The sequence below is a fragment of the Bison bison genome, unplaced genomic scaffold, assembly GCF_000754665.1.
Source record: "Bison bison bison isolate TAMUID 2011002044 unplaced genomic scaffold, Bison_UMD1.0 scf7180017864289, whole genome shotgun sequence".
In the NCBI taxonomy this organism is placed as follows: Eukaryota; Metazoa; Chordata; class Mammalia; order Artiodactyla; family Bovidae; genus Bison; species Bison bison.
In genome coordinates, this window is record NW_011494861.1 from 20963041 (window position 1) to 20978737 (window position 15697).

General features: G+C 39.3%; 1 protein-coding gene across 1 annotated transcript in view; it reads left to right on the forward strand.

Moving 5' to 3' along the window:
* Positions 1–15697, forward strand: part of AXDND1 (axonemal dynein light chain domain containing 1) — an 80153-nt gene that overhangs the window by 52201 nt on the left and 12255 nt on the right. Inside the window, exons 20-21 of the mRNA XM_010850253.1 lie at positions 6630–6740; positions 15154–15267. Of these exons, the coding sequence (XP_010848555.1) occupies positions 6630–6740; positions 15154–15267 (225 nt within the window). The remainder of the gene's footprint in view (positions 1–6629; positions 6741–15153; positions 15268–15697) is intronic.

Here is a 15697-nt window from a genome sequence, read left to right on the forward strand (position 1 = left end):
GTGAGAAAGTTTTAAGTTACAAAGATAGAGCTATTCAGATACAAGGCTAGCCAGTTTCTCTACTGGGTATAAGGAAATTTCCTTACTGCATATAGGGCTTTTATATCTTCTTGAGAGAGCTCCTTAGCTTTGGTCTTGTAAGGAATCTGTAATTTCATCTAAGTTGTCTAATTTATTGATGCAGAGTTGCTCACATTATTCCCCATTATCCTTTTAATAATTATAGGATGTCCACTCTTGTCCCTGTTATTGAAAATTTGTATTTTTTCTCTTTTTTTTCTCATCAGTCTATAAAAAGATTTGTCTATTTTTTTTATCTCAAAAACTTGATTTTGCCTTTACAAATTTTTTTCTATTTTTTTGTTTCGCTAATTTCCACACTGCTCTTTATTATTTCCTTATTTCTACTTATTTTGGGTTTAATTTACTCTTCCTTTTCTTGTTTTATAAGGTATGGTGACTGAGTTGGGTAAAGAGCCCACCTGCAGTGCAGGAACTGTAGTTTGATCCCTGGGTGGGGAAGATCCCCTGGAGGAGGACACGGCAACCCACTCCAGTATTCTTGCCTAGAGAATCCCTGGACAGAGGAGCCTGGCAGGCTGTAGTCCATGGGGTCGCACAGAGTTGGTCACTACTGAAGCGACTGAGTACATGCACATAAAGTATAGCTGAGCTTATGATTTTGAGACCCGCCCATAAACAGTAGAATGGATATTGTATTATGCTGTATCAGGACTGGTGTATAGAATGTAGTCAGTTTTCTGTTCTTTGGTCTGTTTGATGTTTAAATGGCTGTTCTCATTAAATTCTGTGATTTTATGCTCTTCTGTATGTGTAATAGATGTCACAGTTTTTTAAAAAATGGATTATAACAAAATTTTATGTGTAATATCTTACTAATTAATTTAAAAATCTCTAAGAAATGGAGAATTTTAGGAAAATATACAGTAACATTAATTTTAGAAGGATAAAACTGGTCAGTTTTCAGAGAAGAAATTGATGCATTTGTTGAAAATGAACCTCAAAATTTTGCCTGGACTCCATAGATGTGTTCAGACTTTGAAGGAGCAGGTAATCCCCATGCCAGTTTAAGAGCATAGGTAATGATTGAACTTCTCCCCAGTTTATTTCATATAGCTGGCAAAGTTTTTTTTAACCCCAGTAAATTATAGGAGAAATAGTGTTAGTCGCTCAGTTGTCCCTGACTCTTTGCAACCCCATGGACTGCAGCCCACCAGGCTCCTCTGTCCATGAGATTTTCCAGGCCAAGGATACTGGAGTGGGTTGCCATTTCCTTCTCCAGGGGATCTTCCCAACCCAGGATTGAACCTGGGTCTCCTGCACTGCAGGCAGATTCTTTACTGACTGAGGTACAAGGGAAGTCAAATGAAACTACAAATGAAGTTTAGGAGAAATAAACTTCATAAATATAGATGCTAAATCCAAATTTTAAAATAGCAATTCCATTCAGTAGAAACTGAAAATAATAACACTATGAATAACTGGCATACATGTCAGGAGAGTAAGAATATTTTAGTATTTGAAATATGTTTTTATAGGTATATTTTACTTCTCATCTAGGAACTGAAATGTCTTTTAGTTTTGTTTCCGGGAAGACCTCAGAGGCATTGTTTCCAGCAGATTTGTGTGCCTCTGAACTGAACGGTCTCTTGGATCTTGTAGCCCTTATACTGTGCATCTGAAGTGTGCTCACATGTTCTCAGGCCTGCTGCTACCCACCCAGATGTAGTGAATATCCTGGTTTTGGTAGGCTAGATCTGCCATAGATGGTAGTAGGGACTCATTGGCCTGTTTTGTTATACACCTTATTTCTCATTTACTTAAATGGGATAGAGCTATGTGATGAGACCACATTTTCAGATAAGGGCGATTTTAGAATGAAGATTCAGGGTACTTTGAGGTATATCTCCTCATTAAAGTTAAAGCTATAGAGGGGACTTCCTTGGTAGTCCAGTGGTTGAGATTTTGCCTTTCAATGCAGGAGGTGTGGGTTCCATCCCTGGTCAGGGAGCTCAAGATCTCATATGCATCAAGGCCAAGAAACCAGAGCATAAACAACAGAAGCCATATTGTAATAAATTCAATAAAGACTAAAATTAGTACACATAAAAAAAATCTTTAAAAAAATGTTAAAGCTATAGCAGTATGGGGGAGATGTTATGGTGAGGGGATCTTGGGGACTTATATAAAGTCATCCAGGACATTCTCTGGTGGTCCAGTGGTTACAACTTGGTGCTTTCACTGCAGGGTCCTGGGTTTGATCCCTGGTCAAGAACTAAGGTCCTGCAAGCTGCATGGTGCTGCCAAAAAACAAAAACAAAAACCCATATTAGGAGATTTTATGAGAGCTTTGTGTAGTGGACCATTCACAGCCTAATTCACCCCAGCCCCTGACTGGAGGTCCATGACCTAACCATCTCTGAGAACCTATCCTTTCCACCAGGCTAATTTGGTCTTCTGTTAAGCTCTTTCTCATTTATTTACTATCCTTTTGCCAACAATTTCAGATTAATAAACTGGGAAGGTGTTATCAGAAAAGGCTGAGGATCTGCTCTTCCACCAGAAGACTTTAATTGGTCCTATGCTCGGGCCTTTTTTCCTCCCAAACGCATCTGTCCCCTCTTTAACCCTGAGGCTGAGGCCGTTCAACAGGTGCATCAAGCTAGTTTATGGCTTAACAGCCATGCACCTGCCCTAGAACTGCCTCAGTACTCATTATTTTATTTTTAAATTAATGGTTAGTTCCCCTCTCATTAGGGTTATCTTCATTTCAAATTCATCCCCATCCTGACTACTACTGTCTTCCCCTCATCTCCTGGACAAGGGTATGTGAATCTTTATGACATCAGACTCTGAAACTTATATGGCCTCATGTATATCCTACAAGGTGAAGAGTAGAAGATGATTCTCCAGAGAAGCTTTCTCTAGTGTGGGCATACTGTGATGCTGTGTGGCTTGTAGCACACCCCAGCCACATTCCAGCCCTTGAAGAAGAACATCTTGCCAACCCAAAGGACTGATATTTGACCTTAATGATGGTTTCCCACAATCTGGTATTTCTTGGGCTCCTTCCTGATAAATGTGAGAGTTGCATGATGCTGGACTGGTTTCTGGATCAGGAGGCCTCTTAAATCAGCATCCTCTGGAGTTTGATCACTCTTACTGATGGTTCATACTCCACTTTACCATAATAATCCCCTACTTCATGAAGTCTTGGGAATGATCTAGTTCCCCAAGACCATGAAGGCAGTGCAGCAACTAATGACCCTATTTGCCTCCCATCTGATCCTGGTGTATTCATTCGGACCTCACCCAGCTGGGCTGCCATCTTCCAAGAGGACTCAGTTCTTGGGATTCTTACTTCTATGCCTATTTCTGAAAAAAAGATGATCTCAGTGCATATCAGCTGCTTCACTTGGGAATGAGACTTGCTTATGCTTTCATTCGCTATTTAGGAGCACTATATCAAAGAGTCCTGGCATCCAGTCAGACTACAACACTGGGTCCACTACAGCTGAAGCAGCTGCTGAAAACCTAGAATAAGCCAGATAGATGTCTTTTTTCAAGTGTGTTAGGTTGGTCATCTATAATGTGCCAGGCGTCTAGATTTAGAGTCACTGATGCCTTGGGGTTTGTTCATAATCTGAGCAATCAGGAGATTACCTGGAAAGATTTCTGAGATAACCTTCAGCAGGCCAAGACTGGTGGAAGACACACACTGACCAGCACCCGATAGTTCTGAGAACACGTGGGAAGGAACAATCCTTTCAATGCCAAAGAAATACCTACCATGGTAGAAATGAGAAGACTTCTGGCTGGTGCCCTTCACACTGACTTCTGGCTGCAGTTGATGCCACTCTTTCTTGTCGTGCCCTGTGTAATCTATCAAGACCCTGCTATCCACCTTGGGCCACAGTAACCTTTATGTTGCCCAAGATGCTACTGCCAGTTTGAGGATTTGGGCCTCTGAAAAGAGTGTGACTTTGAAGAGTGGTGCTGGAGAGTTGCCTCTTGCAGTGTTCCAGCAGGTAAACTCAGAGATCTCAGCTTTGTTACCCTTTTGGGGGGACCTGGAGATGATGGATTCTTAATAACTGCATTACCACCGTAGACCCACCACTTATAGCCTGTGGCCTTTTGTTCTTCTGTTTTTGATCCTCTACAATAGGCTTTACATTTAGGACCTTCTCCTTCTCCCCAGACATGAATTTTAGTCTTTCACTTCACATCAGAAGCATTTATTAACAGCCCTGAATCAGATGTTATCAGAATCAGAGTATTGATGGAAGGAGATCCACGTGTATTGATTGGCAACCGAGCTATCTCCATCTAGCTCATCAAAGGTGGTGTTAAAGGTTTTTTAGGAAAACTTCCTTGACTCTATAGGTAGCCTTGAAACTTTTATCAAAAATTCGTATTGGGACTTCCCTGACAGTCCAGTGACTAAGACTCTACACTCCCAATGCTGGGGCCTGGGTTTGATCCCTGGTCAGGGACCTAGATTCCCCATGCTACAATGGAAAGATCCCGCGTGCCACAACTAAGGCCCCATGCAGCCAACTAAGTAAATACATATTTTTTAAAGACTCGTAGTGATATTTTCCCACCGGATGTTCTATGGTAGTATTTTCAGTGTCTCAGAAGTTTGTAAGAAAATGACTAGGGTCTGCTTTATAGAATGCAATTCAGCTGAAAATAGTTTATTTCTCATGGATGGTGAACTAACTCTGATGAACTAAAACTTTTAAAAGGTCATTACTATTTTCAAAATTGACAAATGTTTTTGTTCTAGGTATGATAAAGTTAAAATATGCATCAAATTTTGCGGCTGGAAGGATCTTTAGGGGCAGTGGTATGATGAAGGCTCAGGCTGCCTCACAAGAGCTGACTGTGCAGACCTCTTCCCAACTCCGCATTCAGTGATAACATACTAAATTGATGACTACCATTGAAATTGCCCTATGAGAGTATATATTTTGGAATTCAACAAATGCTACAAATTAGGGATCCCCCCCACAAATAAATATTTTACCAGCTCCCCAGTACATAGGGGTCATCTAGAGTAAACCAACAGCTTCATCTGTTTTTAATAGATGAAGACTATTGAGAGTTTACTCAAGAAGCCACAACCAATTAGAAGAACTAAGGACTAGAACCCAAAACTTTCATCTCCCTTGTTTGATCCTCTTTTCTGATATGCAGTAAGACATTGACCTAACTCTTTGAATGCAAAATTTAAACTTAGTGATGTTAACAGAGCTGTGGTAAACTTATTTGTCTGAAGAGGCTTCTATTCCTTATTTATAACACAAGGGTTTGGATTAGATTAAAAAAATTTTTTGGCTCTGATTTTTCACAATAATTCCACAATAAAAGTTTAATCACAAGAAAAATATGAGGCATATTACTGCTTTTTATGGTTTGCTTCAGAGAAGGCAATGGCACCCCACTCCAGTACTCTTGCCTGGGAAATCTCATGGACGGAGGAGCCTGGTAGGCTGCAGTCCATGGGGTTTCGAAGAGTCGAACTCGACTGAGCGACTTCACTTTCACTTTTCACTTTCATGCATTGGAGAAAGAAACGGCAACTCACTCCAGTATTCTTGCCTGGAGAATCCCAGGGACAGAGGAGCCTGGTGGGCTGCCGTCTATGGGGTCGCACAGATTCGGACACAACTGAAGTGACTTAGCAGCAGCAGCAGCATGGTTTGCTTCAAGGACCTAAAGTGGGTGATTATTTCCCCACATGGTAAAATTTCTTTTTTTTTTTGATGGTGTGAATGACCAAATCCCCTTCCCCAGAGAAATAATGCTTCCTAGTTCCCTCTGCTTTTTCCTCACTAATAAGGAATAATGCATCTTTTAAACACTGAATCCAAAGCTTAGCTGGTAGGAGATCTTAGTAAAGGTAGTTTTTCTGTTCCCTTTGTGGGAATAAGACCTGCTGTGGACCAATCGTGTTATCTTGATAGATAAGAGATGAGTTCCTTTTCTAAAAAAGTGCTTCAACTCTATTCACTCACTTTATTGGGGGCAGGAAAAGTAATACTTTTGTAATGGTTAAGAGCCCTGTCCACCTGGATTAGAATCTAAGCACAGTACGTAAATATATACGTGACCTTGAGCGAGATATTTAACTGCTCTATTCCTCAGTTTCCTCATCTTAAAAAATGAGGCTAGTAATAGTCTCATAATGAGGATCGAATGAGTTAGTAATGTGGATGCATAGAACAGACTGCTACATAAGTGTTTGCTGCTGTTATTGTCATGTAATTGACCCTGGTCAGTTGCATAACATTTATTGGGACAAGTCATTAGACCTTAGTAAATCCAACAGCCTTTCTGCCTCTAATTTTATAGCACTTCACTACTTGTCTCATTTCAACCCAGATCCCAAACCCTGTTGATAAGAGATGATATGATTTAGGTCTATATTAATAGAAAATCACTTCTACACAAATCTTTGAACTGAACTGATACAAAGTTAATTGAATGGAGTTATATTTAGAGGAATTACTCTTGGCAGTTCCTCAGTAGGAGTAAGTGAATAAATGAGTTGGTATAATCTGATTTTTTCTGTTTAGTGATTATCTTTGGTCTCTTCTCAGAAAGAATGTTATGATTGGATCACCACATCCTCTCACCTCCTTTCTGGTCTCAAAGGCAGAAAAATTAAGTTACTGACACATGAAGAAAAACAGCAGCTCCTTGGAGAAGAGGTATTTGCCATACATTAGCACTGGTCGTCATTCACGCTTTTCCTGTATTTCAATAGATAAGAGCACCTTGACTTTTTCCAACCAATGTTTTGAATCCTCATTCATTTACTCTATGAGAATTTGGGTTCTGACCAAGAGCACTGGCAGCTCTTCTCTCTTCTAAAGAAGAGAGTCCTCACCCAAACATCTCTCTTCACTTTCTTGGAGGGTGATTTTGCCTCCTAGGATATGGCAACGCACTCCAGTATTCTTGCCTGGAAAATCCCGTGGACTGAGGAGCCGGACAGACTACATAGTCCAGAGGGTCACAAAGAGTGGGACGTGACTGAACTCGGCACAACACATTACAGAGGGGAGCTGCCTGCCACTCCCTGAGGCATCTCCTCAGACTTCTCTGCTGCCCACACCCCTCCTCCTGCACTTAGTCTCAGTCTTCCCATCAAGGTTATGTCTTCCTTTGGGTACTTAATCTCATGTGCATTGTCTTCTTTCTTTAGTATCTTTAGTGCCTGCCTCTCTAATGATTCCATTTTATCAATGTGTTCAGTTCAGTTCAGTCGCTCAGTCGTGTCCGACTCTGCGATCCCATGAATCGCAGCACGCCAGGCCTCCCTGTATTAGCAATCTATAATCACGGTCTCTCTTCCATCTGAGAAAATATGTCCCTTGATTTTTTCTCCTCCTTTACTACTTCTTTCCTTCCTTCCTAGCACAATCACTTTTCTTAAAACTCTATGTAAAGTCCCCCAGTGAGCTTACTGTCAGATTCAGGTGTCTCCAATCCCATATTTAACCTGACTTCTCTGTAGCATTTGATACTGTTAACCATTCACTTTTTTGGTCATCTCTCTTTGCAAGACAAAAACTCCGTCTTTCTCCTACTTCTTTCTTTTCATGTAGTCTTCCACCTCTGCCTGCCTCTTAAATATTGATATTCTTTCCTTGGCTTATTTTCCCTCTCATTCAACACTCTCCACATTGCTATGTTAATCCTGTAGTTTTAACCACCTGTTAACTGAGGATCCCAAGTCAATGAATATCATGTACCTAATGGCTTCCCTGGTGGCTCAGCTGGTAAAGAATCCACCTGCAATGCGGAAGACCTGGGTCAATCCCTGGGTTGGGAAGAGCCCCTGGAGGAGGACATGGCAACCCACTCCAGTATTCTTGCCTGGAGAATCCCCATGGGCAGAGGTCTTGTCTGGAGAATCCCCATGGACAGAGGAGCCTGGCAGGCTACCGTCCATTGGGTTGCAAAGAGTCAGACACAACTGAGCACACAATGGCAGTCACAAACGTTTATTTTTACTTCAGTCTGATGGAGTTCGTCTCCAGCAAAGTCTGAAGAAGCTCCTGTTGCTATTGGAGCCATAAACTATACAGGTGTGATCTGATGGCATATATGTCAATGCTCTTGGGTCTAAGAAGGAAGTTTCTGTCTATACACTTGCAGGACTTCTGTTTTACATTTATTTAAAAAAATTTTTTTTTTTAATTTTGGCTGTACTATGCGGCTTGTGGGAGTTCCCCAACCAGGGGTTGAACCTGGGCCACAACAATGAAAGCTCTGATTGTAACCAGTAGACTACCAGGGAACTCCTTATTTTACATTTAAACACTGAAAAAAACACCATCTTTCTAAGTTGTACACCCTTAACAAATTCTCATTTTTTCTTTGCTGCCCAGATCTTGGCCAGAATTATTTTGAATTAACCACTGAATGATTTCATTAACATTATATATCTTAAATTACAGTACAATTTTAGAAACTTAATGAAGTACCATAGATATAATCTTGGCTGCACTTCAGATCTAGGGAAAAATTCAAGACCTAAACAGAATCACAAAGACTTAAGAACAGAAAGGATTTTAAATGTCATTGAATTCAACCAACCATCAGATGCATGAATCTTAGTGTAATACCTACACAGTTGATCATTAGGTCTATATTTGAGTATCTGAAGTGATAGAGAACTTTCAGAGTTAGTCCATTTGTTTTTGGTGAGCAGTGACTATTAGAACGTTATTCTTTTATTGAACAAAATGATAGACATTTCCTTGTAGCTTTTTTCCTACCTTCTGGTCCTAGTTCAGTCTTTGAGTTTGTATGAAGAGGCTGTTACGTCCTCCACATTATAGTATTTCCCACTATTCTGTATTATGGTATTTCTAACATTTGAAACTAGCTATATTCAACCTAAGTCTGTGTCTGGGTTTTCTATTATTTTATATTAATCTGTCTGTTCATTAGTCATCACCACAGTGTTTTAATTATTGAGGCCTTATGATACATTTTTATATTTGGTAGGGCCAGCACTTCCTCACTAATCTTTTTGGGGTGTTTGATGGCTATTCTTGTTTGTTTATTCTTCTATATAATCTCCCTCTAGAAAATATATGATGCTTTAAAACTCAGGTGATATTAAATTTATATACTAACTTAGAACACACTTTTATGCTGTTGAGTAGTCCTGTGAAGAATATGGCTGACAGGATGTCCACCTGTATGCCTTTTAATAATGTTTTATCGTTTTCTCATTTTGCACATTTCTTGTAAGGTAGGCTTAAATATTTTATTTTTTGATATTTTAAATGGAATCTTCTTTTCCATTATACCTTCTAATTGGTTACTGTGTATATATTACTGATTTCTGTATTTTAATTTTTTGTATGGTGACTCTACTAAATTATCTTATTATTTTAATAACTTTTCAATAAATTCTTTTGGGTTCTCCAGATATTCAATTAAACCACCTACACATAGAAATAGTTTTACCTCTTTCCCCGCCCCCCCCCAATTATTATGCCTTTAATTGCTTTTTCTTGTCTAATTGCATTGAATTATTCTTCTCCTCTTTCCTTCTGCCTTAATCTTTAGAATTTTCATTAGTGAGGACCTGCTGAAGGCAAACTCAATTTTTGGTTGTCTGAAAATGTCTTTTTTTCACCTCATTCTTAAATTTTTTGCTGTGTATACAATTCTAGGATGATTTTCTCTCTGCACATAGAAGATACTATTTCCACTGTTTTCCAGGTTTTGTTGTTACCAAACTGACAATTGAAAATCCAGCTGTCAGACTTCCTTTGTGGCTCAGTGGTAAATAATCACCTGCCAATGCAGGAGACACGGGTTCGATCCCTGGTATGGGAAGATCCCACACACTGCGGAGCAACTAAGCCTTTGCACCACAACTGTTGAGCCTGTGCTCTGCGCACCCTAGAGCCCATGCTCTCCAGCAAGAGAAGCCACAGCGATAAGTCTGTGCACTGCAACCAAGAGTAGCCCCCAGTCACTGCAACTAGAGAAAAGCCCATGTAGAAAGGAGGACGCAGCACAGGCACAAATCAATAAGTAAAAATCCAAAAAATCTTTTGAAGTTAATCTCTCTGGCTGCATTTAAGATATTCTTTTTTATTTTGGCATTTTGCAGCTTCACTCTGATAAATATGGATGAAGTTTTTCTTTTTTAAATTTTACTTGGGATTCTCTTGGTTTTTGGAATCTTTGGCTGGGTATCTTTCACTGGATTTGGAAAATTCTCAGTCATCAACTGTTCAGTTATTGTCTCTACTGTATTTTCTCTTTCCTTTCCTTCACTCTGAATGGATATATATTGGAATCTGTCCCCAGTGTCTTTTAATTCTTCATATTTTCTATCTCTTTGCCTCTCTGCATTGATTCCTGGATGATTTTTTCTGACTTAATTTCCAGTTCACTGATTTGCTCTTTAGCTGAGTTTAATCTGCTCTTAAAGCTTTCTGTTGAGTTTGAAATTTAATTGTTAAAGTTCTATTTGGTTCTTTTTCAAATCTGATTATTTTTGTAATCTTTCATAGTTTCGATCTCTTATTTCTTTTAAAGTTTAAATATAACTATGTAGCCTATCTGATAATTTGAACATATATCTATATAAGATATTAACTACAGTATTATTTGTAACAAAATATAAGAAACAATATAAATACTGATCAATAGAAAATTACTTTCATAAATTATGGTATGTTCAAGTAGTAGAATTCCATACAGATAAAATAGATGATTATATAGTGAAATAAGAATCACCCATGATATGCTATTGAGAAAAGCAGATGAAGGAACGTAACATTTATTATTATTTCATTTGTATGAATGTGTTTATATGTGGATAAAGCAGACTAGAATATTCAACAAAGTGATTCAAGTTGTTACCTCTGAGGGTTGAGATTATTAATTTCTCTGTAATGTTCAAATATTTTATAGCAATAGTGTGTTATCAGGAAAAGTATTTTCATTTTGGAAAAATATCCTAATATACTATTTTTCTACACCATGTACATAATGCTACAGCATAATTTAAAATAGCTATAAAATATCTTATATGGTTTATACTATATTTTTTAGTGGCATTTTTCTATTGTGGGTATTAAGCTTATGTATAACTTTGTTTTATAAATATTGCTGCAATAAACTTCTGAAGGACAGTCTTTAGTCAATATTTGTGCAGACTCCACTGAGGTATTCAACACTGTTGACTCCTTCTCTCTTCGCTTTTTCCTTGTGACCCTTTCACACTTCTGAGGCAACTTGTAGCCTCCTTTCCAGTCTCCTCTTTCTTCCCTGACCCTTTTTGTGACTAGGTTCCTGTCCAAATAAGGCCTTGTCCCCTAGTCATTTCACAAGTTCTCCTTTGGCAATATAATTTACTTTCTTGGCTTGAAATAAATGCAAATAACTGTTAAATCTTTATCTATAATCAACAGCCTTCCAATCTAAACTCCAGATCCACAAATTCAGCTACTTACTTATTTCGCCCCTTCATGGGTCACAGTCTTGTGTAATTCAATGAAACTGTGATCCACCCTATGTAGGGCCACCCAAGATGGACAGGTCATGGTGGAGAGTGCTGACAAAATGTGATCCACTGGAGAAGGGAAACCACTTCAAACCACTTCAGCATTCTTGCCTTGAGAACCCCATGAACACTATGAAGAGGCAAAAAATGACACTGGAAGATGAACCCCCTAGGTCTGAAGGTGTTCAGTACCCTACTGGGGAAGAGCAAAGGGCAATTACTAATAGCTCCAGAAAGAATGAAGCAGCTGGGCCAAAGCAGAAATGACACTCAGTTCTGGATGTGTCTGCTGGTGAAAGTAAAGTCTGATGCTGTAAAGAACTGGAATGTTAGGAACTGGAATGTTAGGTCCATGAATCAAGGTAAACTGGATGTGGTCAAGCAGGAGATGGCAAGAGTGAACATTGACATCTTAGGAATCAGTGAATGAAAATGGACAGGAATGGGCGAATTTAGTTCAGATGACCATTATATCTAATACTGTGGGCAAGAATCCCTTAGAAGAAATGGAATAGCCCTAATAGTCAACAAAAGAGTCTGAAATACAGTACTTGGGTGCAACCTTGTAAATGGCAGAATGATCTCACTTCGTTTCCAAGGCAAACCATTCAGCGTGACAGTAATCCAAGTCTATGTCCCAACCACTGATGCTGGAGAAACTGAAGTCGACCGGTTCTATGAAGACCTACAACACCATCTAGGGCTAACACCAAAAAAGAGATATCCTTTTCATCATAGAGGATTGAAATGCAAAGGTAAGAAGTCAAGAGACACCAGGAATAATAGGCAAGTTTGGCCTTGGAGTACAAAATGAACCAGGGCAAAGGGTAGTTTTGTCAAGAGGATGCACTGGTCATGGCAAACACCCTTTTCCAATAACCCAAGAGGCAGTTCTACACATGGACATCACCAGATGGCCAATATGGAAATCAGATTGATTATGTTCTTTGCAGCCAAAGATGGAGAAACTCTATACAGTCAGCAAAAACAAGTCCTAGAGAGCTGACTGTGGCTCAGATCATGAACTCCTTATTGCAAAATTCAGGCTTAAATTAAAGACAGTAGGGAAAACCACTAGGTAATTCAGGTATGAACTAAATCAAATCCCTTATGATTATACAGTGGAGATGATGAATAGATTCATGGGAATAGATTTGATAGAGTGATTGAAGAACTATGAACGGAGGTTTGTAAAATTGTACAAGAGGCAGTGACCAAAACCATCCCAAAGAAAAAGAAATGCAATAAGGCAAAGTAGTTGTCTGAGGAGACGTTATAAATAGCTGAGGAAAGAAGAGAAGCGAAAAGCAAGGGAGAAAGGAAAGATGTATCCAGCTGAATGCAGAGTTCCAAAGAATAACAAGGAGAGATAAGAAGGCCTTCTTAAATGAACAATGCAAAGAAATAGAGGAAAGCATTAGAATGGGAAATACTAGAGATCTTGTCAAGAAAATTGGAGATATCAAGGGAACATTCCATGCAAGGATGGGTATGATAAAGGACAGAAACAGTAAGAATATACAGAACTATATAAGAACGGTCTTAATGACCCAGATAACTACAATGATGTGGTCACTCAACTACAGCTGGAGATCCTGGAGTGTAAAGTCAAGTGGGCAGTAGGAAGCATTACTCCAAACAAAGCTATTGGAGGTGACAGAATTTCAGCTGAGCTGTTTAAAATCCTAAACGATAATGCTGTGAAAGTTCTGCACTCAGTATGTCAGCAAATTTGGAAAACTGAACAGTGGCCACAGGACTGGAAAAAGTCAGTTTTCATTCTAATCCCGAAGAATAATGCCAAAGAATGTTCAAATTATCATACAATTGCATTCATTTCACATGCTAGCAAGGTTATGCTGAAAATCCTTTAAGCTAGGTTTCAGCAGTATATGAACTGAGAACTTCCAGATATATATGCTGGGTTTCAAAGAGGCAGAGAGAGGAACCAGAGATCAAATTGCCAACATCTGTTGGATCATGGAGAAAGCAAGGAAGTTCCAGAAAAACTGCTTCATTGACTATGCTAAAGCCTTTGCCTGTTTGGATCACAACAAATGTGTGGAAGATTCTATAAGAGATGGGCGTACCAGACCACCTAACTGTCTCTTGAGAAACCTGTATGCAGGTCAAGAAGCAACAGTTAAAATCAGACATGGAACAACTGACTGTTTCCAAGTTGGGAAAGGAGTATGACAAGGCTGTATATGGTCACCCTGCTTATTTAACTTCTATGCAGAGTACATCATGCGACATGCCAGGGTGGGTGAGTGACAAGCTGAAATCAAGATTGCCAGGAGAAATATCAACAACCTCAGATATGCAGATGGTAACACTCTAACAGCAGAAAGTGAAAAGGAACTAAACAGCCTTTTGATGAGGGTTAAAGATGAGAGTGAAAAAGCTGGCTTAAAATTCAGCATTCAAAAAACTAAGATCATGATTCCATCACTTCATGGCAAACAGAAGGGGAAAAAGTAGAAGCAGTGACAGATTTTATTCTCTTGGGCTCCAAAATCACTGCGAACAGTAACTGCAGCCACAAAATTAACAGACACAGAGACATAACTTTGCCAATAAAGATCTGTATAGTCAAAGCCATAGTTTTTCCAGTAGTCATGTAAGGATGTGAGTTGGACCATAAAGAAAGCTGAGTGCCAAGGAATTGATGCTTTTGTGGTGCTGGAGAAGACTCTTGAAAGTCCTTTGGACAGCAAGGAGATCAAACCAGTCATTCCTAAAGGAAATCAGTCTTGAATATTCACTGGAAAGACTGATGCTGAAGCTGAAACTTCAGTGCTTTGGGCATCTGATGTGAAGAGCCGACTCATTGGAAAAGACCCTGATGCTGGGAAATATTGAAGTCAAAAGGAGAAGGGGGTGGCGGAGGGTGAGATGGTTGGATGGCATCATCAACTCGATAGACCTGGGTTTGCGCAAACTCCAGGAAATAGTCAAGGACAGGGAAGCCTGGTGTGCTGCAGTCCATGAGGTCACAAAGAGTCAGACACGACTGAGTGACTGACAACAAGTTGCTAGAGTGATTGTTTTGAAATACGAAACAGGTCAAATTATTGGTATGTCAGGATAAAATCCAGTCTCCCTGGCATAATATCCTAGTCCTTCCTCTGACTGTGCTCCTGTCCATCTGCTTCTAAGTTTTTGTTCTATTGACTTCCTTTTGTTCTTAGTGCCAGTCATGTGCAAATAACATTCTCTGTCTGGAACTCACTTGTGCCATCTTTTTTCTCCTCACCCATCCTTCAAGAGGAAACGCAGACATTGTGTCCGCCAAGAAACCTTCTGGATTAACCCTCTCTTTCACCCCTGCCCAATACCAGATCTGGCTTAGGTGCTCCTGCTCTTTGACTATATGTCACCATAGTATTTTCTTGTCCACTAAACTGTAAGCTGCTTAAGCCAGGGACTGTTCTTATTTACCTTTGTATCCTTATCACTAGCATAGTGCCCAGTTACAAAATTAATGCTCATTAAATATTTTTTGAATGGAAATATTGGTAATCTTCTGCATAAATATTTATGTCCACTAAGCTACAATATAGTATTGTTGTGTCTAATAGGATATTCTAAAAGGATTAAGTGAGCCTGAAGCAGGAAAGATTCATAAAGAAATTGAAGAAAACATGGAGGACAAGAAACTTGAGAAGGAAAAGAAAGAAGAGAGTGCAGAAGAGGTAAGATTATTTAGTATTATTTCCTTTTCCTTTATATTTTTAAAGAAAATATATAATGAATATATATATTTAAAGAATGAATATATAATGAAAAAATATATATATATTTGAGCCTCCAAGATGGCTAGTGGTAAAGAATCCCCCTGCCAATGCCAGAGACATGAGTTCAGTCCCTGAGTCAGGAAGATCTCCTGGAGAAGGAAATGGCAGGCTCTATAGTCCATGGGAGTCAGACTCGACTTAGAGACTAAACAACAGCAACAAATGCAGTGTGTGTATATACATGTGTATATATACTATTGAAAGTAGAAATAGATTATCTGGAGTGAACACTTCAACTTCCTTCCTTTCCTCATTTCAGTTCAGTTCAGTCGCTCAGTTGTGTCCGACTCTTTGCGACCCCATGAATCGCAGCACACCAGGCTTCCCT